This window comes from Syngnathus acus, chromosome 3, assembly GCF_901709675.1.
Source record: "Syngnathus acus chromosome 3, fSynAcu1.2, whole genome shotgun sequence".
Taxonomy (NCBI): domain Eukaryota; kingdom Metazoa; phylum Chordata; class Actinopteri; order Syngnathiformes; family Syngnathidae; genus Syngnathus; species Syngnathus acus.
The window spans coordinates 355,310-371,145 of record NC_051089.1 but is presented as its reverse complement, the minus strand read 5'-3'; the positions used below and the strand labels follow the sequence as shown (position 1 = coordinate 371,145).

Below are 15,836 nucleotides of genomic sequence, written 5' to 3'. Positions count from 1 at the left end.
GTTACGTCACAAAAGAGACGGAAGTATAAACATTCGGATGACATGATTTTGGAACATACTAAGAACGCGACACAGGACTTCCATCACTCCTTGACGTAATCTCCAAAGACATATATCATGATCGTTACTTGAATCAGTCTAAACTCGTGTCAGCGCACGTTGAAACTTCCCGAGAGCTTAGCTTAGCTTAGCTTAGCTCGCTAGCCGCTAACAAAGAGACGGGCGTGTGAGCGAGACCGTCTGTGAGTGTCAAGTGTTGTTGATTGTCGTGTGAAATGTGTGCTAAACGCGTCAAAGAAGAAGATTACGAGGAAGAAGTTTGTGAAACCACAACAAGGAACAGGCGAAAAGGTCAACAACCGGATGGTGTTTGCAAGAAGCCTCGAGTTGTGTTCCACCGCAAAGGTTGCGTCACTTGACTTACTCACTCCTTTCTCTTTTCCATCATGACGACTGACCGCGTTTTGCGTTTACAAATGATTGTGCACTCCAGCGGTAGCTTGCTTAAAAATCACCTGATGAGTACGTGTCAAAGTGTGAGAATAGTCGACCGAGTGCCCAGTCGTGCTGTGTCCTACCGCGTCGAGAGAGATCAAATTGCATTCCTTGGGTTTTGAGGTGGTTCATTCCACACGGACAGGGCATTTACAGAAAATCGACAGCCGCGAGCGTCAAATAACACGGAGCTTCGTCCACATTGTGTTTGGTTTGATTGCCTGTAAGTGGGGTGCGACAGCTAATTCGAGGTCACGGTCACAAACTCCTTTGTAACGATTGACAATGGAGTCGTCTGTTGTGAGAAAAAGAGGGACTTTCGCTGTTGCCCATCCAGACGGATTTACAAAGCGGCGTCGCTTCATTTCCAATTTTGAATGACGTCCACCTGGCAAATGACTCGATACAGCTTGTCCAGCCCGATTCAAAATGTCACTGGCTCAGTTGGATCTGCCAGACACAACTGCGTGTTTAAAGCCTCGGCAATCGTCTTCTTGCGTCCTGCAGACTTCACGGAGGAGGATCTTCATGTTGAGCGGCGGGAGCCCGACCCGCCTCACCTCAAGGAAGACGACAAACGGGAGGAGGAGATCAGCGCCTTTCCCTTGACCGATGTCATCGTCAAGAGTGAAGAAGGTGATCCAGAGCACGGGCGGAAAACCTTTTTGCCTCACAATCATGAGACGGCTCGTTATGTCACGCTCCCGACTTCAGACGTACGGTATTCAAAAGTGCGGAACGCAAAGAGGAAGTGTGAGCTGCTTCCAGATAGATTGAATCACAAAATGATGCAACTCAAAAGTTTCCATTCAAACAGACTGTGTCAGAAGGAAAGTTGCTTTTGACGACACAGTTTCTCACTTGAAGAGTCAAAGGTGTAAGTACGTGACACAAAAGGACGGGATCTGCCATTGATATTGTTCTGCTTTGGAATCATTTTAGTACCACCCGACCAAACCTTGTTGTTTTGCTCACCTGAAGCAGAAGATGAAGAGGCCCCCCACAATCAAGCGGAAGACCTGCTGCAGTCTCCTGGCATGAAAGAGGAGGAGGAGGAGCACGTCAAAGAGGAGGAGGAGCATCTCACCGCTTGGCCGTTGACCTCTGACCCTCTGAAGAGTGAAGGTGATGAAGTTCAGAGTGGGGAGAGCAGAGGGGCGGAGCCTCCAAGCAGCAGCAGCGGCGGCGGCTCAAGTCAACAAGTGACAGCAGAGGGCGATGGAGCGTCACAAGCAGACGGCCTCTTGGCTCCACTATCAGTGTGCGATGATGACGATGAAGAGTCTGACGCTGATGTGACATTTCACACTGGCAACAAGCGCTGCAAATGTTGTCAGTGCGGTAAAACGTTTGCTGACAGGTGGGTTTTGAAACGACACGTGAGAATACACACTGGCGAGAAACCTTTTGCCTGCTTAGTTTGTAATCAAAGATTCTCCTATAAAAGTCATTTGACAAAACACACAATCACACACACTGGAGAGAAACCTTTTGCCTGCTCAGTTTGCGGTCAAAGATTCTCCGTAAAGAGAGACTTGAGGAATCATGCGAGAATACACAGTGGGGAGAAACCCTTTGCCTGCTCGGACTGTGGTCAAAGGTTCTCTCTGAAGGGCAACTTAACTATACACTCAAGAACGCACACTGGAGAAAAACCTTTTGCCTGCTCGCTTTGCAGTCAACGATTCTCTCATAAGAGTCAACTGACAGTCCACACGAGAACTCACACGGGTGAGAAACCTTATGCATGCACTATTTGTGGTCAAAGTTTCTCTGAGAACAGAGATTTGAGAGAACACCTCAAAACACACACTGGTGAGAAACCTTACGCATGCACAGTTTGCGGTAACAGCTTTTCTTATAAGGGACATTTGACAATACACACAAAAATTCACACTGGGGAGAAACCTTTTGCCTGCTCAATTTGCGGTCAAATATTCACTCGAAGAGACGAGTTGACAAAGCACACACCAACACACACGCGCTAGAGAATGCTTTGACCTGCCGAGTGTCTGCGTGTGGAACGTTGGAAACCTCAATGTTGCCCCTCCCTCCCTCCCTCCCTCCCACTCTCGTACTGCGACCAGCTTTACCTAACGTGCAACAAAAGCAATAAACAGTTGGACTGAAAAATGCATGAAATGAATGCAAAAAGGAAATACGTATTTTGCGAGAACACCCAACGCGGCAATCGTCTTGTCATTGAGTGTACATTTGAAAGTAGAAAGCATCGTAAGGGTCCAACCTTTACCGCTCTCAAGTGTCCGTCTGGGATTCAGCGTGAGCGAGGCCTGCGTTTCTCTCTCAGGTCAAGTCCAGCGGATTTCTGTCGGCCTTTGTCGCAGGAAATAAAAAAAGGGCTCAAAAGGCTTCACGGCGTTTGTTGACAAATATGAACAACATGTAAGCCCCAGGAGGCCAAGAAAAGTCCCAACGAAAATAAAGAAATACCTCCAGAATTGTCACCGAGTTTTGACGCTCAGTATTGGTTTTCTTGTGCCACTTGTAACTATTAAGACGCCTTGCCAAAAGGTCAACATTCGACTCATCAGTCGGAAGAATAGAGCGGTCGCCTTTCTGTTCTTTTTGCTCACAGTGGTTCTTGTCCTGGATGGATGGATGGATGGATGGATGGATGGATGGATGGATGGATGGATGGATGGATGGATGGATGGATGGATGGATGGATGGATGGATGGATGGATGGATGGATGGATGGATGGATGGATGGATGGATGGATGGATGGCTTGCATCGCCGGCTGGCTGGCTGGCTGGCTGGATGGATGGATGGATGGATGGCTTGCATCGCCGGCTGGCTGGCTGGATGGATGGCTTGCATAGCTGGCTGGCTGGCTAGCTGGCTGGCTGGCTTCCTCCTGGAAGATGTTTTGCCCTGCTGGGAAGGCTCGCCACTTCTGGACGTTTTCCCATACTCGCCTGGAGTCGGACTGCTGACTTGATTGCGATCAGAAAAAAGGAACTCAGCTTTTCCATACGTCCAATTCTCTGCGGTTCATTCATGACTGAAGATTGGGTGAAAGTGTTTTTTTTTTTTCCATCACTAAAATGGATGTTTCACTTTGTAGAAAATCTGCACACACCAAAATCATTTCAACATGTGACAGCAAATACCTCTTTGTGGTTGTCAGGATGAATTTTGGACACGCGGTGACACACAACCCCCACGCACACACACACGCTGGAGTGGCAGCTCAAAGTGAAGGAGCACCGTTTGAGTGCTAAACAGGAAGCGTTCAAGGAACTCACCAGAGGACCTTGAGTCGACTTTTGACAGAAGTGACTCAGTCGCACGACACCGTGCGCTTCTTCACTCGCCCAGTTTATTGATTGAAAATCAGCTCGTTTCCAAGCGGCCTGGCTTTCTTCCGTTGGGTCAAGAGCGAGCGTCGCTCTTCTCACCGGCACACCTGTGTCGCTTCACCTCGCGCTTGACATAAAAGCTTTTGTCACACACGCTGCACTTGAACGGTTTCTCACCAGTGTGCGTTCGAGCGTGCGTGGTTAGATTTTTCTTCTCCGTAAATGGTTTGCCGCATACGGAGCAGACAAAAGGCTTTTCTCCCGTGTGCGTTCTGGTATGCATTGTCAAATCTCCCTTCTGAGTGAATCTTTTCCCACAAAAGGAGCACGCAAAAGGTTTTTCTCCAGTGTGCGTTCTCGTGTGAATGGTTAAATTTGTGTTTTTAGCAAATCTTTTACCACACACGAAGCAGGCAAAGGGTTTCTCCCCGGTGTGTGTCCTTATGTGCATTGTTAAATTTGTCTTTAACGAGAATCCCTTACCGCAAAGCGAGCAGGCAAAAGGTTTTTCTCCCGTGTGGCTTCTCGTGTGTCTTATCAAGAGTGACTTTCGATCAAAGCTTTTGTCACATTGTGAACATTTGACATGTTTTTTGTCAGCGTGACTCCACAGATCACCTTTTGCGTGTTGAGCAACATCAGTGTCCCGGGAGCGCGACGTGGCGTCGTCACTCTCCGAGCGTGGCGCTACGAGGCTGTCCGATCGGCGGCCTCCCGCGGGGTCGTCTTCGCTCTTCACGATAATGGTCAAAGGAAAGGCGGTGACGTCCTCCTCCTGCTGCTCTTCTTCTTCTTTCATGTTTGAGGGCTCTGCTTCCCGCTGCTGCATCCCGGAGGAGCTCCACGGCTTCTGCTCAAGATCTTCTTCACCCACGTCTGCTGGGCACAACACGCACAAGTCAAGCCTTGCTCCTCAAGCCTCACCTCCGGGGAAAAAGCCAAGTATTTACTGCTGTGAGTTCAATCCAACGGGCCTTGTACATGAACTGTATCGAGCCATTTGAACTTAATGTAGCGCGGGTGGTCGGTCTCCCAATGAATGAAGCAAGAAGAAATGAAGTTGACAAGGTTTATTAGTGACACGTTACGGGACAAACAGAGAAAAGATTCACGAGGTTGATCCGCCTTTACAGGACCCAAGCGCGGCGGCGGCCTAACCGAAACAACAAAACGAGAACTAAGAACAGCAGGCAACGGTACACCTGAGCAACTGTAAAAAGCAAACACGTGTCCCTAAACAGTTGAAACTCCATTTTAATATGGAACGCTTAGAAACATGAGAATAGCGCCTACCTGAAGTGTCGCACACCCAAACCCAGTCACTCGCACGCGAAGCCTCGACCACTAATCCACCCTGTCATATAAAACACATTGACCAGACGATAATCATTCCAGAGGGAAAAAAAACAACCACTGAAATACAAAAGCAATCATTACCAGATTGGCAGATGGCGTGCGCCCAGCAATCTCCCTGGGCACCCACCCACCGGAACTTGCCACTTCACGGTAACTGGGGACTTCCTATTTATACCGGAAATGCCCTGTCCAACAGCGCCCTCCTGCGGTGCCACAGGGAGGGTCGCACTTGAGCGTCTCCAGCTACTCGTCCGTCGTTCATCACACCCGTTGCGAGCCACCGGCCGGCTGCGAGCCACCGGCCGGCTGCGAGCCACCGGCCGGCTGCGAGCCACCGGCCGGCTGCGAGCCACCGGCCGGCTGCGAGCCACCGGCCGGCTGCGAGCCACCGGCCGGCTGCTCCTCCTCCGCGTGTGTTCTGGTGTGTCGTCTTAAGTGGCCGTTCTCGGCGAATCCTTTGCCGCAAAGTGAGCAGACAAACGGTTTCTCTCCCGTGTGGGTTCTCGTGTGCCTGGTGAGATGGCCGCTCTCGTTGAATCTTTTGTCGCACACTGAACAGGCAAAAGGTTTTTCTCCGGTGTGCGTCCTCGCGTGTTTGGTCAACTCGGCCCGCTGGGAGAACCTTTTGCCACAAAGTGCGCAGGCAAATGGCTGCTCTCCGGTGTGTTTCCTCGTGTGCATTTTTAAAAGTCCATTCTCACGGAACATTTTGCCGCAGAATAAGCAAGCGAATGGCTTCTCTCCGCCGTGTCTTTTCATGTGGATGGTTAAATTCCCGTTGGTTGAGAATCTTTGGCCGCAAAGTGAACAGCCAAAAGGCTTTTCTCCAGTGTGGGTTCGGGTGTGCGCTTTCAACGTGGTCTTTCGGTTGAAGGTTTTCCCACAAATGGAGCACGCAAAGGGCTTCTCTCCAGTGTGCGTCCGCGCGTGTCGCGTTAAACGGGCCTTTTCGGAAAACCTTTGACCGCAGAGTGAGCATACAAATGGTTTTTCCCCAGTGTGTGTTCTGATATGTCTGGTTAAGCGGGCCTTTTCCGAGAAGCGTTGGCCACAGACTGGGCAAGCGCAAGGTTTTTCTCCCGTGTGCGTTTTGGAATGTTTGGTCAAACCTTCTTTCAGAGTGAATCTTTTACCACAAACGGAGCAGACAAAAAGTTTCTCTTCCGCATGCGTTCGCGTGTGTTTGGTCAAATCTCCCTTGTGACCAAATCTCTTCCCGCAAACAGAGCAGACAAAAGGTTTTTCTTCAGCGTGTGTTTGTGTGTGCCTTGTTAAAAGTGAATTCAGAGTGAAGCTTTTGCCACACACTGAGCAGGCAAACGGCTTGTCTCCCGTGTGTGTGCCGGTGTGTATCTTCAAATGGGTCTTTTCGGAGAAGCTTTTACCGCAGATTGAGCAGGGAAAGGGTTTCTCTCCATTATGTCTTTTTGTGTGCCTTGTTAAATGTTCTTTTCTGGAGAAGCGCTGATCGCAAACCGAGCAGGCAAAAGGTTTCTCTCCGGTGTGCGTCGTGTTGTGTGCCGTTAAATGTGCCTTGAGAGAGAAGCTTTTACCACACAGGGAACAACTAAATGGTTTTTCTCCAGTGTGCGTTCTCAAGTGTCTTTTCAACCTTGACTTGTAGACAAAGGTTTTGTCACACTGAGAACATTTCACACGTGGGTTTTTGTCAGTCTGACCGGTCACGTCACGTCGAGCGCGTCCATCGTCGTCATGGTAAGAAGAGTGCGAGGTGGCGTCGTCACTATCTGATTGCGGGGCCGACGCGAGACGGTTTGATCCTCCGCTGTGTTCTCCCTCACCTTCCTCAAACTTCACACTGACGTCAGTCAACTGAAACGTGGTGATTTCATCCTCCTGCTCCTCCTCCTCCTCCTCTTTAATGTGACACGGCTTGGGCCACTCCTCCTGCTTGATGTGGAGTGACTGCAGCTGCTGCCGCCGCCAAGAACCGAGATCTCCTTCCGTGACATCTGCAGGACACAAGACACATTTTGCTAAAGTCTCCTGTTGTGACTGATGGTGTGTCTCATTGAGTCGCCAACAGAAATAATCAATATAACTGCTCTACTGTCATTTCAAAGCAGAGTTTTGCAACAAATGAAAAAAAATCCACACCAACACCTCCATTTCTCTAGAAGCCATCAAATAAGTTCATTTAGATTTAGTTAAGCGTATTACATGACATGTTTGATCAACGGAAATTGGACCAGTTCATGTCTCACCGTCTGGCTAGCTGTCGTACATTTTAGGCTTTTGATTCCATGCGGACATTGATCGATTAAAAAAAGCAATCGCACAGTTCAAATGCCAATCAAGGCTTTGGCCACCAGGAGGTGCACATGAGGCTTTCCAGTGAGATGGAAAGCATTAGCCGCGTTAGCACGTCCGCCTTTGCGGTTTCCATTCCGGCTCTGGCCTTCCTGTGTGCACTTTGCGTGTTCCCCACGTGCCTGCGTGACTTTCCTCTGGGTGCTCCGGTTTATTCCCCAAAAACATGCACGGTAGCCCGACTGAGCGCGCCAAATTTTCCGTTCGTCTGTGAGTGCCTTGAGATTGTCTGGCGACCGATTCGGGCTGACCTGAAGGCAGGCAGCTGGGATGGGAGGGGATGGGATGGGACGGGACGGCACGCACGCGACCCTCGTGAGCAAAAGACCAATGAATCGTGAACCGACCTGCTGCGTGGACCACAAGTGGAGTCTCGTTGAAAACGGCGTCGTCGGGCAGTTGACCTCGCCGCTCCTTTGTTGCACAAAGTCCCTCCTCGCACTGCGCTGCCCCTCTTGAACACATTTTCACACAACGATCCAACACTTTACACTCACTTGATCTTCCCTTGCCTATGCGTCTAGGCGAACGTCTGTCTTTGTAAGCGGCTAACTAGCTCAAATAAGAGAAGCTAGCTAGAGAAGCTTGGACGTGTACTGAGGCGAGATGATCCGCGCGCGTACGAAAAGGTCACAAACGATGTCTAAGTTCGGACGGACGTCCTGTGTCGACGCTTCAATCCGCCCAATTCGAACTTGGGTAGAGGAATGAAGCGACCAGTGTGTGGCCACGTCGGAAAAGCAAAGCAAAGCAAAACCGAAATAAATAATTCCGAACCGGAAGTAGTTGAGCGGCGGAAGTTGAACCACTCGGGACGGTGTCTCCATCTTGCGGTCGTCATTTAGACACTCACCCGCGAGACTTGGCTTCCGTGTACGTAGAACAAAAGAGATGCAATACTGAATAAGATGTAGGGGGGACGGGAACGGATGACTTCCAAGTCTTTTGACGACTTCTTTGAATGGCTAGGTGCCAATGCAGCCACGTCCCTGTCACGTGACTTGCGCTCGAAGGCCAAAAATGTTCAACAGGAAAAATAGTCAAGACGCACGATTGATTATTTCATTTGTTCAACAGGAGTTGACGAATATTTCAAGTCAGAAAGCCGACTTCCACACTTAGTGTAGAGTTGCAAACATGCTCACACATCACCCCAAAAAATCAATCAATCAATCAATCTAAGATGTCATGCACACTCAGAAGCAAGAAAAAGATCGGTACGTGGATCTTGACCGCATCTCCGTGCTCTTTGGTCAGTAGTTTGGTGCCTGAGCTCAGACTAGGAGCCAGTTGCAGAGGAGGGACGTCTCCCATTCCCCCACCGTACACTCTTCCAGCGACTCAAGTTGGACATCCAATTGACCGCTGCACGTTTGTGTCTCTTCACGTCAATCTTATGAAAGAATCTCTTGCTCCACACACTGCAAGTGAATGGCTTCTCTCCAGTGTGTTGCCTTGTGTGCGTGTGACTTACTAAACGTCCCTTCCTTGAGAATCAATCTTTTCCCACAAACCAGGCATGGAAAAGGTTTGTCTCTCGTGTGTATTTTTGCGCGCCTCGCCAATTGTCCTTTCAAAGAGAAGCTTTTCCCACAAACTGAGCAGGTCAAAGCTTTCTCTCCGGCCCGGCCGCTGTGTATTCTTGCGTGCGTCGTTAAATTGTGCTTTCCCGAGAAGCCTTTCCCACAAACTGAGCATGGAAAAGGTTTTTCCCTAGCGTGCGTTTTTTCCTGCACTCTTAAACTTGTCTTTAAAAAGAATATTTGACCACAAAGTGAGCAGGCCAAAGATTTCTTCTCTCCGGTGAGTTTTCTTGTGTGGATTGTTAAACTTTCCGTTTGAGAGAAGGCTTCGCCGCAAATTGAGCAGGCCAAAGGTTTCTCTCCGGTGTGTTTTCTTGTGTGGATTGTTAAACTTTCCGTTTGAGAGAAGGCTTTGCTGCAAATTGAGCAGGCCAAAGGTTTCTCTCCTGTGTGTGTATATTTGTGTGCGCCTCGTTCAATGTCCCTTAATGTCGAATCTTTTCGGACAAACTGAACAGGCAAAAGGTTTTTCTCCAGTGTGCGCTTTGGTGTGCGTTGCTAAACTTTGCTTTCCAAGGAAGTGAACAGGCGAAAGGTTTCTCCCCAGTATGTATTTGGGCGTGTGTCCTTACTTGTCCTTTGTGAGTGAATCTTTGCCCACAAAGTGAGCAGGCGAAAGCTTTGGCGTTCTCATGTGTAATTCCATTTGGAACTCACATTCCGTGCTTTTGTTGTCATCGGTGTGGCAAGTCACATGACTTTGTAGTGTTCATCTTCCTCAGTTTGGGGAGAGTGCGTGCGACGTCATGTCGTCGTCGTCCGACAGTGGGGCTAAGAGGCCGTCTGCTCGTGCTCCTCCGTCACCTTCCGTTGCGTTTCTGCTACTTGTAAGCTCTGCCCCTCCGCTGTCCTCACTTCCATCTCTTCAGGGGGCTAAAGGTCAAAGGCCACTTGATGTCATCCAATTCTTCTTTAATGCAAGAACTAGGTGGGCCCGCTTCCTCCTCAGTAAAGTGTAGAAGCGCTTCTTCTTCCTCCTTAACATGAAAGTCGTCCTCCTCCTCGATGTGGGGAGACTCGGGCTCCTGTAGCTCGGGATCGAGAGCTTCACTGATATCTGTGGGACGCAAGAAGACAAATACTCATTGGCTTTGGACATCTTTTGGTCACTGCCTCAAACATCACTTGAGTGGGACGGTCCTCGCGCACCTGCCATTCGTCACGGGCTCTCTGGGCTCATCGCCCGCCCGCCCGCCACGTTGCCCCTGGACCGAGGCAAACGCAATCAAGGCGGCGTGTGCGCCTCAATTAGCGTGCGCCTAATCACATGAAGGTGAAGCAGATGAGCCAGCGGATGGCATCTTCAGATCGCATTTAGCTCTCAGATGTCATTAAGCGGCCTGACGGATGGGAGGGATGGAGACTTCCTGTCTCTGGCTTGGGGCGAGGAGGGCAACCGTCACGCTGTTCGTCACGCTGTTCGTCACGCTGTTCGTCACGCTGTTCGTCACGCTGTTCATTCCTTTTGTCAATGTGAGGATCCCCGTTTGGGCTCCATTCCCAATTGACATCGCAATTGAAAAATGACAATTGGCTGGAACCAAGATTCAGAATGTTTTCTGCTTTCGGATGAGCAGCCGAGCTCCGATAAGTGGGTGGATGGGGCCGCTCCTCCCACTTGAGGAGCCCCACCTCCACACCTTGAGCCACAATGACAAATGAGCGCCTCCTACACACACACACACACACACACACACAGGTCTTATGAGAAGAGCGGCGTCAGAAGCGTCGTCGATCATTCCCAAGAGGCTGCGTCGACACGAGGAAGCCAAAGCGAGCCCATCTTCAAACATCTTCCGAGCGGGACTACAAATAGACTGTAAGTAGCACAAACGTTGGTTTGCTGTGTGAGCAACACCATTCGAGCTTATTTGGCGAGTTTTCACCATTATTTCAAAAGTCAAGCAGATAATAGGCAAGATTTGGTTAAAGCACCGAAAGGAAAGCTCGCACCATTGTCATCCCCAGCACATAAATGAGCATTCTTGTTTGGAGCTAAGAACGGGCCTTTTAGTTGTCATGTTTTTGTTTTCACCTTTGCAGCCGCAAATGTGCGGCTTTCCAACAATTGCCGCTTTGGTGCGAAAGCTCTCCTCCAGATGGACAGGTGAACGAACGGTCAGCCAGATGGCAACTGGGGGGTCGGCGGCGGCGGCCCACACGTGGCCCTCCCATTCCTCAAAATAAGAACCGTTTCCTCGACTCTGTATTATGATTCGTTTTGAATTCGGGTTATGTGACTTGAGCGTGGTCCAGTCCGGTGTTTGCGCAACGCACGGCCTTACCTTTTGCGTCCGCAGATGGCCGCGGCTTCCGGAAGCGTCTCCGGCAAGACGGCCGCTAAGGCCGGCGCCACCATCCTCTTCTCCCTCAAGAACGAAGTGGGCGGTCTGGTCAGGGCTCTCGGGACTTTCCAGGTAAAGCCGCCCGCCCTAGGAGACTGTCCAGCTGCTTTCTTTAGCTTGAGCCTTTGACGTGGGATGGCAGGAAAAGCACGTCAATCTGGTTCACATCGAGTCGCGCAAGTCCAAGCGCAGAAATTCCGACTTTGAGATCTTCGTGGACTGCGACAGCGATCACCATCAGCTCAGAGAGCTGACGCAGCTTCTGGCCCAGCACGCCGACGTGGTGGAGATAATGCCGCCAGAAAGCCAACGCCATGCCGAGGACCCAGACCCGACTGTGGATGGTAGGCCCGTGCGGATCGTACGCCCAAACATATATAGATTGATTGATTGATTGATTTGACTCAAGCCTCGCACCACTCCAGCGTTGTTTTATAAACATCAGACAAAATGTGTTTTTGAAGCGCCTCAAAGCAGAAAACGCTAACGTGCACTTTTTTGCATCCATCAATGAGAAGTGCAAGTTCTTCATCATCATCATAGACGAGCTCCTCTTCACCAAAACGAATAATGTTTCCAAAAAAACCCCCCCACACCAGATGCATTTGTTTCAGTGGGAGCGTAATTTTGATTTCTATGTGTGTCTTGGCATGTGAAGAAATTGACAATAAAGCAGACTTTGACTTTTGACTTTCAGTGGGGCGGGCAGTTCCCTGGTTCCCCGAGAAGATTTCCGATCTGGATCTCTGCAAGCAGGTCCTGATGTACGGCTCCGACTTGGACGCCGACCATCCGGTTTGTTCCGGCCAAAGTCACAAAGGCGACGAGGCAAATCCATCAAGGCCGAAGACAAATGTGGTCGGTCGGTCTCTTGTAGGGATTCAAGGACAGCGTTTACCGCAAACGAAGGAACTACTTTGCCGATTTGGCTCGCGGCTACAAACAGTAAGTTGCTACCTCCTTTTTTTCTTCTTCTTCTTCTCCTTCTTTGTGTTGTTTTTCAAAGCGGTGTCGCTAATGGTTCGCAGCGGCGAGCAGATCCCCCGTGTGGACTACACGGCGGAGGAGGTCCAGACCTGGGCTCGAGTCTTCCGGGAGCTCAACAAACTTTACCCCAGCCACGCCTGCAAGGAGTTTCTCAACAACCTTCCCCTGCTGGAGCAACACTGCAACTACAAGGAGGACAACATCCCCCAGCTGGAGGACGTCTCGCGCTTCCTCAAAGGTGCCCCAAGTGCAAAAACGAGACCAAAACGAGTCTTCAGCTCGACATGTCAAAAATGCTTTTGCCTGGAAGTTGTACACAACAGACTTTTTAGCACATTACAGGCAATTTGGAGTCTGGCGTTCACATTTTTGGGACTATTAAAGAAAGATATTGTGTGTGTGTGTGTGTGTGCGTGTGTGTGTGTGTGTGTGTGTGTGTGTGTGTGTGTGCGTGTAGAGCGCTCTGGTTTCAGCATCCGTCCGGTGTGGGGCTACTTGTCTCCCCGAGACTTCCTGGCAGGTTCTGGCTTTTTCAAGCCTTTTCGATATGGCACCTCTTTGATGCCCCGTTGACGCAAACGTCCCTCCCTCCTCGGCAGGTTTGGCCTTCCGCGTCTTCCACTGCACTCAGTACGTCCGGCACAGCTCAGACCCCTTTTACACACCCGAACCGTAAGTCCAAAGGCAGCACACAAAAGCGCTCAGTGCGCGAGCCCTTTATTTAGAAGCCGTTCCATGTGTGCTTGCACAAACGTGGGCCTTTGCTTCCAATTTGCTTTGGCTCCAACTTTGACCATGGCTTCCTCATCCTCATCATCTTTGATGTATACAAAACCACGTTATTTGAGTCAAAATCTGCAAATGGGCTTTGACTTTTACACAATTCATCGTTAGGCGAGTAACGTTTTTGTGGCGGGCCGCATCGTAGTCATCGTTTCCCTCGGTGGGCCATTGTAACCGTCAACGTCGGATATTATATATGAGAGTATACTGATGAATAGCTAGTTTTGAGATCAGAGACTAGTACAAAGTGTTTCGATGTTTGAAAAAGATGAATGCTAACAAAAGTTGCGAGCAATCTCTCTATTTTGGAAAGTGAAAACAATTTGTAGTGGATGCACAATTGGTCTTTGCGGGCCACATAAAATCATTTGGTGGGCCGTATCTGAGCCTCCATGGGCTCGTTGATGACTAAATTGCCTGTGAAAAACCTTTTCATTCTGGTCACTGAAGACTAAATGGTCTGAAAAAACTCGGTGGCTCTATTGGGCACTAACATGTAAAAAAACAAAAAACATACGTACATGAGACTAATCCCAGACTATGAACCATCTCAAATGTTTACAAAATGGGCTAGTTGAACACTCTTCATTGTCTTGCGTAAAGAAGAAAGTTGCCTTCGTCCGGGACACAAAAGCATCCTTGAGGTTTTGGGCACAACAGCTCGTCTTTCTAAATGCTACGCTATCACGATGTGCTTGCTTTTTTGTGGCTGGCGTCGGCCGCCTGACCGCCCGCCTGAACAACCGCCCGCCTGACCGCCTGGCCGCAGGGACACATGCCACGAGCTGCTGGGCCACGTGCCGCTGCTGGCCGAGCCCAGCTTCGCGCAGTTCTCGCAGGAGATGGGCTTAGCGTCGCTGGGGGCCGACGACGACGCCGTGCTCAAACTGGCCACGGTGAGCGAGCGAGCGAGCGAGCGAGCGCGCGGCGCTGCGCTGCTCTTTCTCAACCTCTTTGCTTCAGTGCTACTTCTTCACGGTGGAGTTCGGACTGTGCAAGCAGGACGGACGACTTCGCGCCTACGGGGCTGGCCTGCTTTCGTCCGTGGGCGAGCTCAAGGTAGCGCCGAGGCCGCCGCCTACTTTCCGCTTTGCAAACCTTGTCCCATTACTCCAATCGTTTTGCAAAATAACCATTTTTATCTAGGTGAAAAACGGATGAGCTATTTCTAAACGTAAATGTCAGCGATTTGTGTTTCATTCATTGGTTTGTATTGATACGCAATTAGTTTTGTACATTGTTTTGGCCGTGTGATTCTTAGTTTGCTGTGGGTTTTTTTAATCACGGCAATTGTAATTTTCAAGACTGAATCACTTGAATTCAGTTTTATTATTATTGTTAGCTTGCCATTTAATTGATAGTTGGTCATCAGTGTGCTTTTGAATTAGTTTGCATTCCATTTTGCGATGTTGCTGCCCCTTAGCGGCCAAACCCAAAACGTGCGTGTCTGAATTCAGAAGGACGTTTTTGTTAGTTTGTTTGTAATTTTGTGCGTGTGCGTCCTTTGCGGCGAGCACGCGCTGTCGGGCGAGGCCGAGGTGCGTCCCTTCGATCCTCGGCTGACGTGCGGCGAGGAATGCGTCATCACCGCCTTCCAGAACGTCTACTTCGTCACCGAAACCTTCGACGACGCCAAGAGCAAAATGAGGTCGGGGAAAGAAAAACAAATACGTTGAGTCCGCGATATGTGTAAATAAGACTTCCAACTTTAAACATATTTACATTGTCGTAAGATTGGCACTTCAAACTTAATAAGAACCACCAAAATCTCCGGCTAAGCACCCAAGTGACTTGAACCTTGTATAATGGTGAGCCTTTTTGCAACCGCTCGCTCGCTCGCAGGGAGTTTGCCAAGCGCATCCGCCGGCCCTTCTCGGTGCGCTACGACGCGTACACGCAGAGCGTGGCCGTGCTGAAGGACAGCGGCAGCATCCAAACGCTGCTCCGAGATCTGCGCCACGAGCTGGACGTGGTGGACGACGCCCTCAACAGGCTGGGCAGGCGCAGCGCAGCGCCGCGCCGCCCACCACCGCCGCCGCTGCCGCCGCCGCCCTGTGACGCGTGAGCGACCTAGGCTTGTGCTAAGGCCAGCCGGAGACGTTTTGAAGTCTTGGTTGAATGAACGCAATCATGATTTGTGTCTCCAAAATGCTCTTAACTTTGTAGAAGGGAAAAACGCAATTTGCTGAAAAAGGTCAACGCTATTCTCTGCTGATGAAAAAGAGCTAACGACGCCATTTGTGGTTTGTTCTGCAAGCGTCAATGTTGTCATGTTTGAAACATAAAATGAAAGTGGTATCAAGAGCTACTTGCGCAAATGCTTGTTATTAAGAGCGCCTTTGCCGACTTGACAGGTGTGACGAGCCCCAACATTTTGGACAGCTTTAGATTCATTTTGGTAACCGTCTTGATTTTAACAAGCAAAAAGAAATAAAAACCAAACACACGTTTTTCACAACAAACTACACGACAGCCAGTTTTGTTGGCGCTAAGACAAAAGGCGACCGTGGCAGTTTTGGACAAAACGCCAACACGTTGCTTGCTGCCAAAAAGGCTCGCTCGCTCGCTCGCTCGCTCGCTCGCTTTCTCGCTCTCTCGCTCACCTTCCTCCCCTCCCTCCAGATGAATTGCTTC

At 50.0% G+C, this 15,836-nt stretch overlaps 3 protein-coding genes across 10 annotated transcripts; 2 read left to right on the top strand and 1 right to left on the bottom strand.

Annotated features, from left to right (window-relative positions):
• The first annotated feature begins 2 nt into the window (after positions 1 to 2).
• LOC119120267 (zinc finger protein OZF-like) lies at positions 3 to 2,960 on the top strand. 4 transcript variants are annotated; one of them, XM_037247023.1, is made up of 3 exons: positions 3 to 405; positions 1,003 to 1,131; positions 1,480 to 2,960. In XM_037247023.1, the coding sequence occupies exons 1-3, from the start codon at positions 276 to 278 to the stop codon at positions 2,481 to 2,483; spliced, it is 1,263 nt and encodes a 420-aa protein (XP_037102918.1). In that variant the 5' UTR covers positions 3 to 275; the 3' UTR covers positions 2,484 to 2,960. The 4 variants fall into 4 exon arrangements, with proteins under 4 accessions (XP_037102918.1, XP_037102917.1, XP_037102916.1 ...); XM_037247022.1 differs by having other exon boundaries at positions 1,477 to 2,960; XM_037247021.1 differs by having other exon boundaries at positions 1,474 to 2,960.
• Positions 2,961 to 3,552: 592 nt separating this feature from the next.
• LOC119120249 (gastrula zinc finger protein XlCGF57.1-like) lies at positions 3,553 to 8,293 on the bottom strand. Of its 5 annotated transcripts, XR_005097490.1 has the most exons (4): positions 7,852 to 8,293; positions 5,255 to 7,146; positions 5,111 to 5,171; positions 4,653 to 4,741 (listed from the first exon to the last, which is right to left on the bottom strand). XR_005097490.1 is itself a non-coding variant. In XM_037246988.1 (3 exons), the coding sequence occupies exons 1-3, from the start codon at positions 7,967 to 7,969 to the stop codon at positions 3,891 to 3,893; spliced, it is 1,092 nt and encodes a 363-aa protein (XP_037102883.1). In that variant the 5' UTR covers positions 7,970 to 8,291; the 3' UTR covers positions 3,553 to 3,890. The 5 variants fall into 5 exon arrangements, 3 of the variants coding, with proteins under 3 accessions (XP_037102883.1, XP_037102884.1, XP_037102882.1); XM_037246988.1 differs by lacking the exon at positions 5,111 to 5,171 and having other exon boundaries at positions 3,553 to 4,693; positions 6,976 to 7,146; positions 7,852 to 8,291; XR_005097489.1 differs by lacking the exon at positions 4,653 to 4,741 and having other exon boundaries at positions 4,873 to 5,171.
• A 2,150-nt stretch (positions 8,294 to 10,443) lies between these two features.
• On the top strand, positions 10,444 to 15,623 carry LOC119120815 (tryptophan 5-hydroxylase 1-like). The gene is made up of 13 exons (XM_037248031.1): positions 10,444 to 10,560; positions 11,388 to 11,504; positions 11,575 to 11,776; positions 12,032 to 12,043; positions 12,130 to 12,227; positions 12,310 to 12,377; positions 12,461 to 12,657; positions 12,877 to 12,939; positions 13,019 to 13,091; positions 13,972 to 14,098; positions 14,166 to 14,261; positions 14,717 to 14,850; positions 15,045 to 15,623. The coding sequence occupies exons 1-13, from the start codon at positions 10,444 to 10,446 to the stop codon at positions 15,265 to 15,267; spliced, it is 1,527 nt and encodes a 508-aa protein (XP_037103926.1). The 3' UTR covers positions 15,268 to 15,623.
• The last annotated feature ends 213 nt before the right edge of the window (positions 15,624 to 15,836 follow it).

What these genes read in the sequence shown, in the direction of transcription:
- LOC119120267 (XM_037247020.1), top strand. Translation starts at nt 276, where the DNA reads ATGTGTGCTAAACGCGTCAAAGAAGAAGATTACGAGGAAGAAGTTTGT. An exon ending in AGTTGTGTTCCACCGCAAAG is followed by an intron (nt 406 to 1,002) that starts GTTGCGTCACTT and finishes TGCGTCCTGCAG; the next exon opens with ACTTCACGGAGGAGGATCTT. An exon ending in CATCGTCAAGAGTGAAGAAG is followed by an intron (nt 1,132 to 1,470) that starts GTGATCCAGAGC and finishes TGTTTTGCTCAC; the next exon opens with CTGAAGCAGAAGATGAAGAG.
- LOC119120249 (XM_037246987.1), bottom strand. Translation starts at nt 7,969, where the DNA reads ATGTGTTCAAGAGGGGCAGCGCAGTGCGAGGAGGGACTTTGTGCAACA. An exon ending in ACTTGTGGTCCACGCAGCAG is followed by an intron (nt 7,147 to 7,851) that starts GTCGGTTCACGA and finishes TGTGTCCTGCAG; the next exon opens with ATGTCACGGAAGGAGATCTC.
- LOC119120815 (XM_037248031.1), top strand. Translation starts at nt 10,444, where the DNA reads ATGGAGACTTCCTGTCTCTGGCTTGGGGCGAGGAGGGCAACCGTCACG. An exon ending in TCCCCGAGACTTCCTGGCAG is followed by an intron (nt 12,940 to 13,018) that starts GTTCTGGCTTTT and finishes CCTCCTCGGCAG; the next exon opens with GTTTGGCCTTCCGCGTCTTC. An exon ending in CCCTTTTACACACCCGAACC is followed by an intron (nt 13,092 to 13,971) that starts GTAAGTCCAAAG and finishes GCCTGGCCGCAG; the next exon opens with GGACACATGCCACGAGCTGC.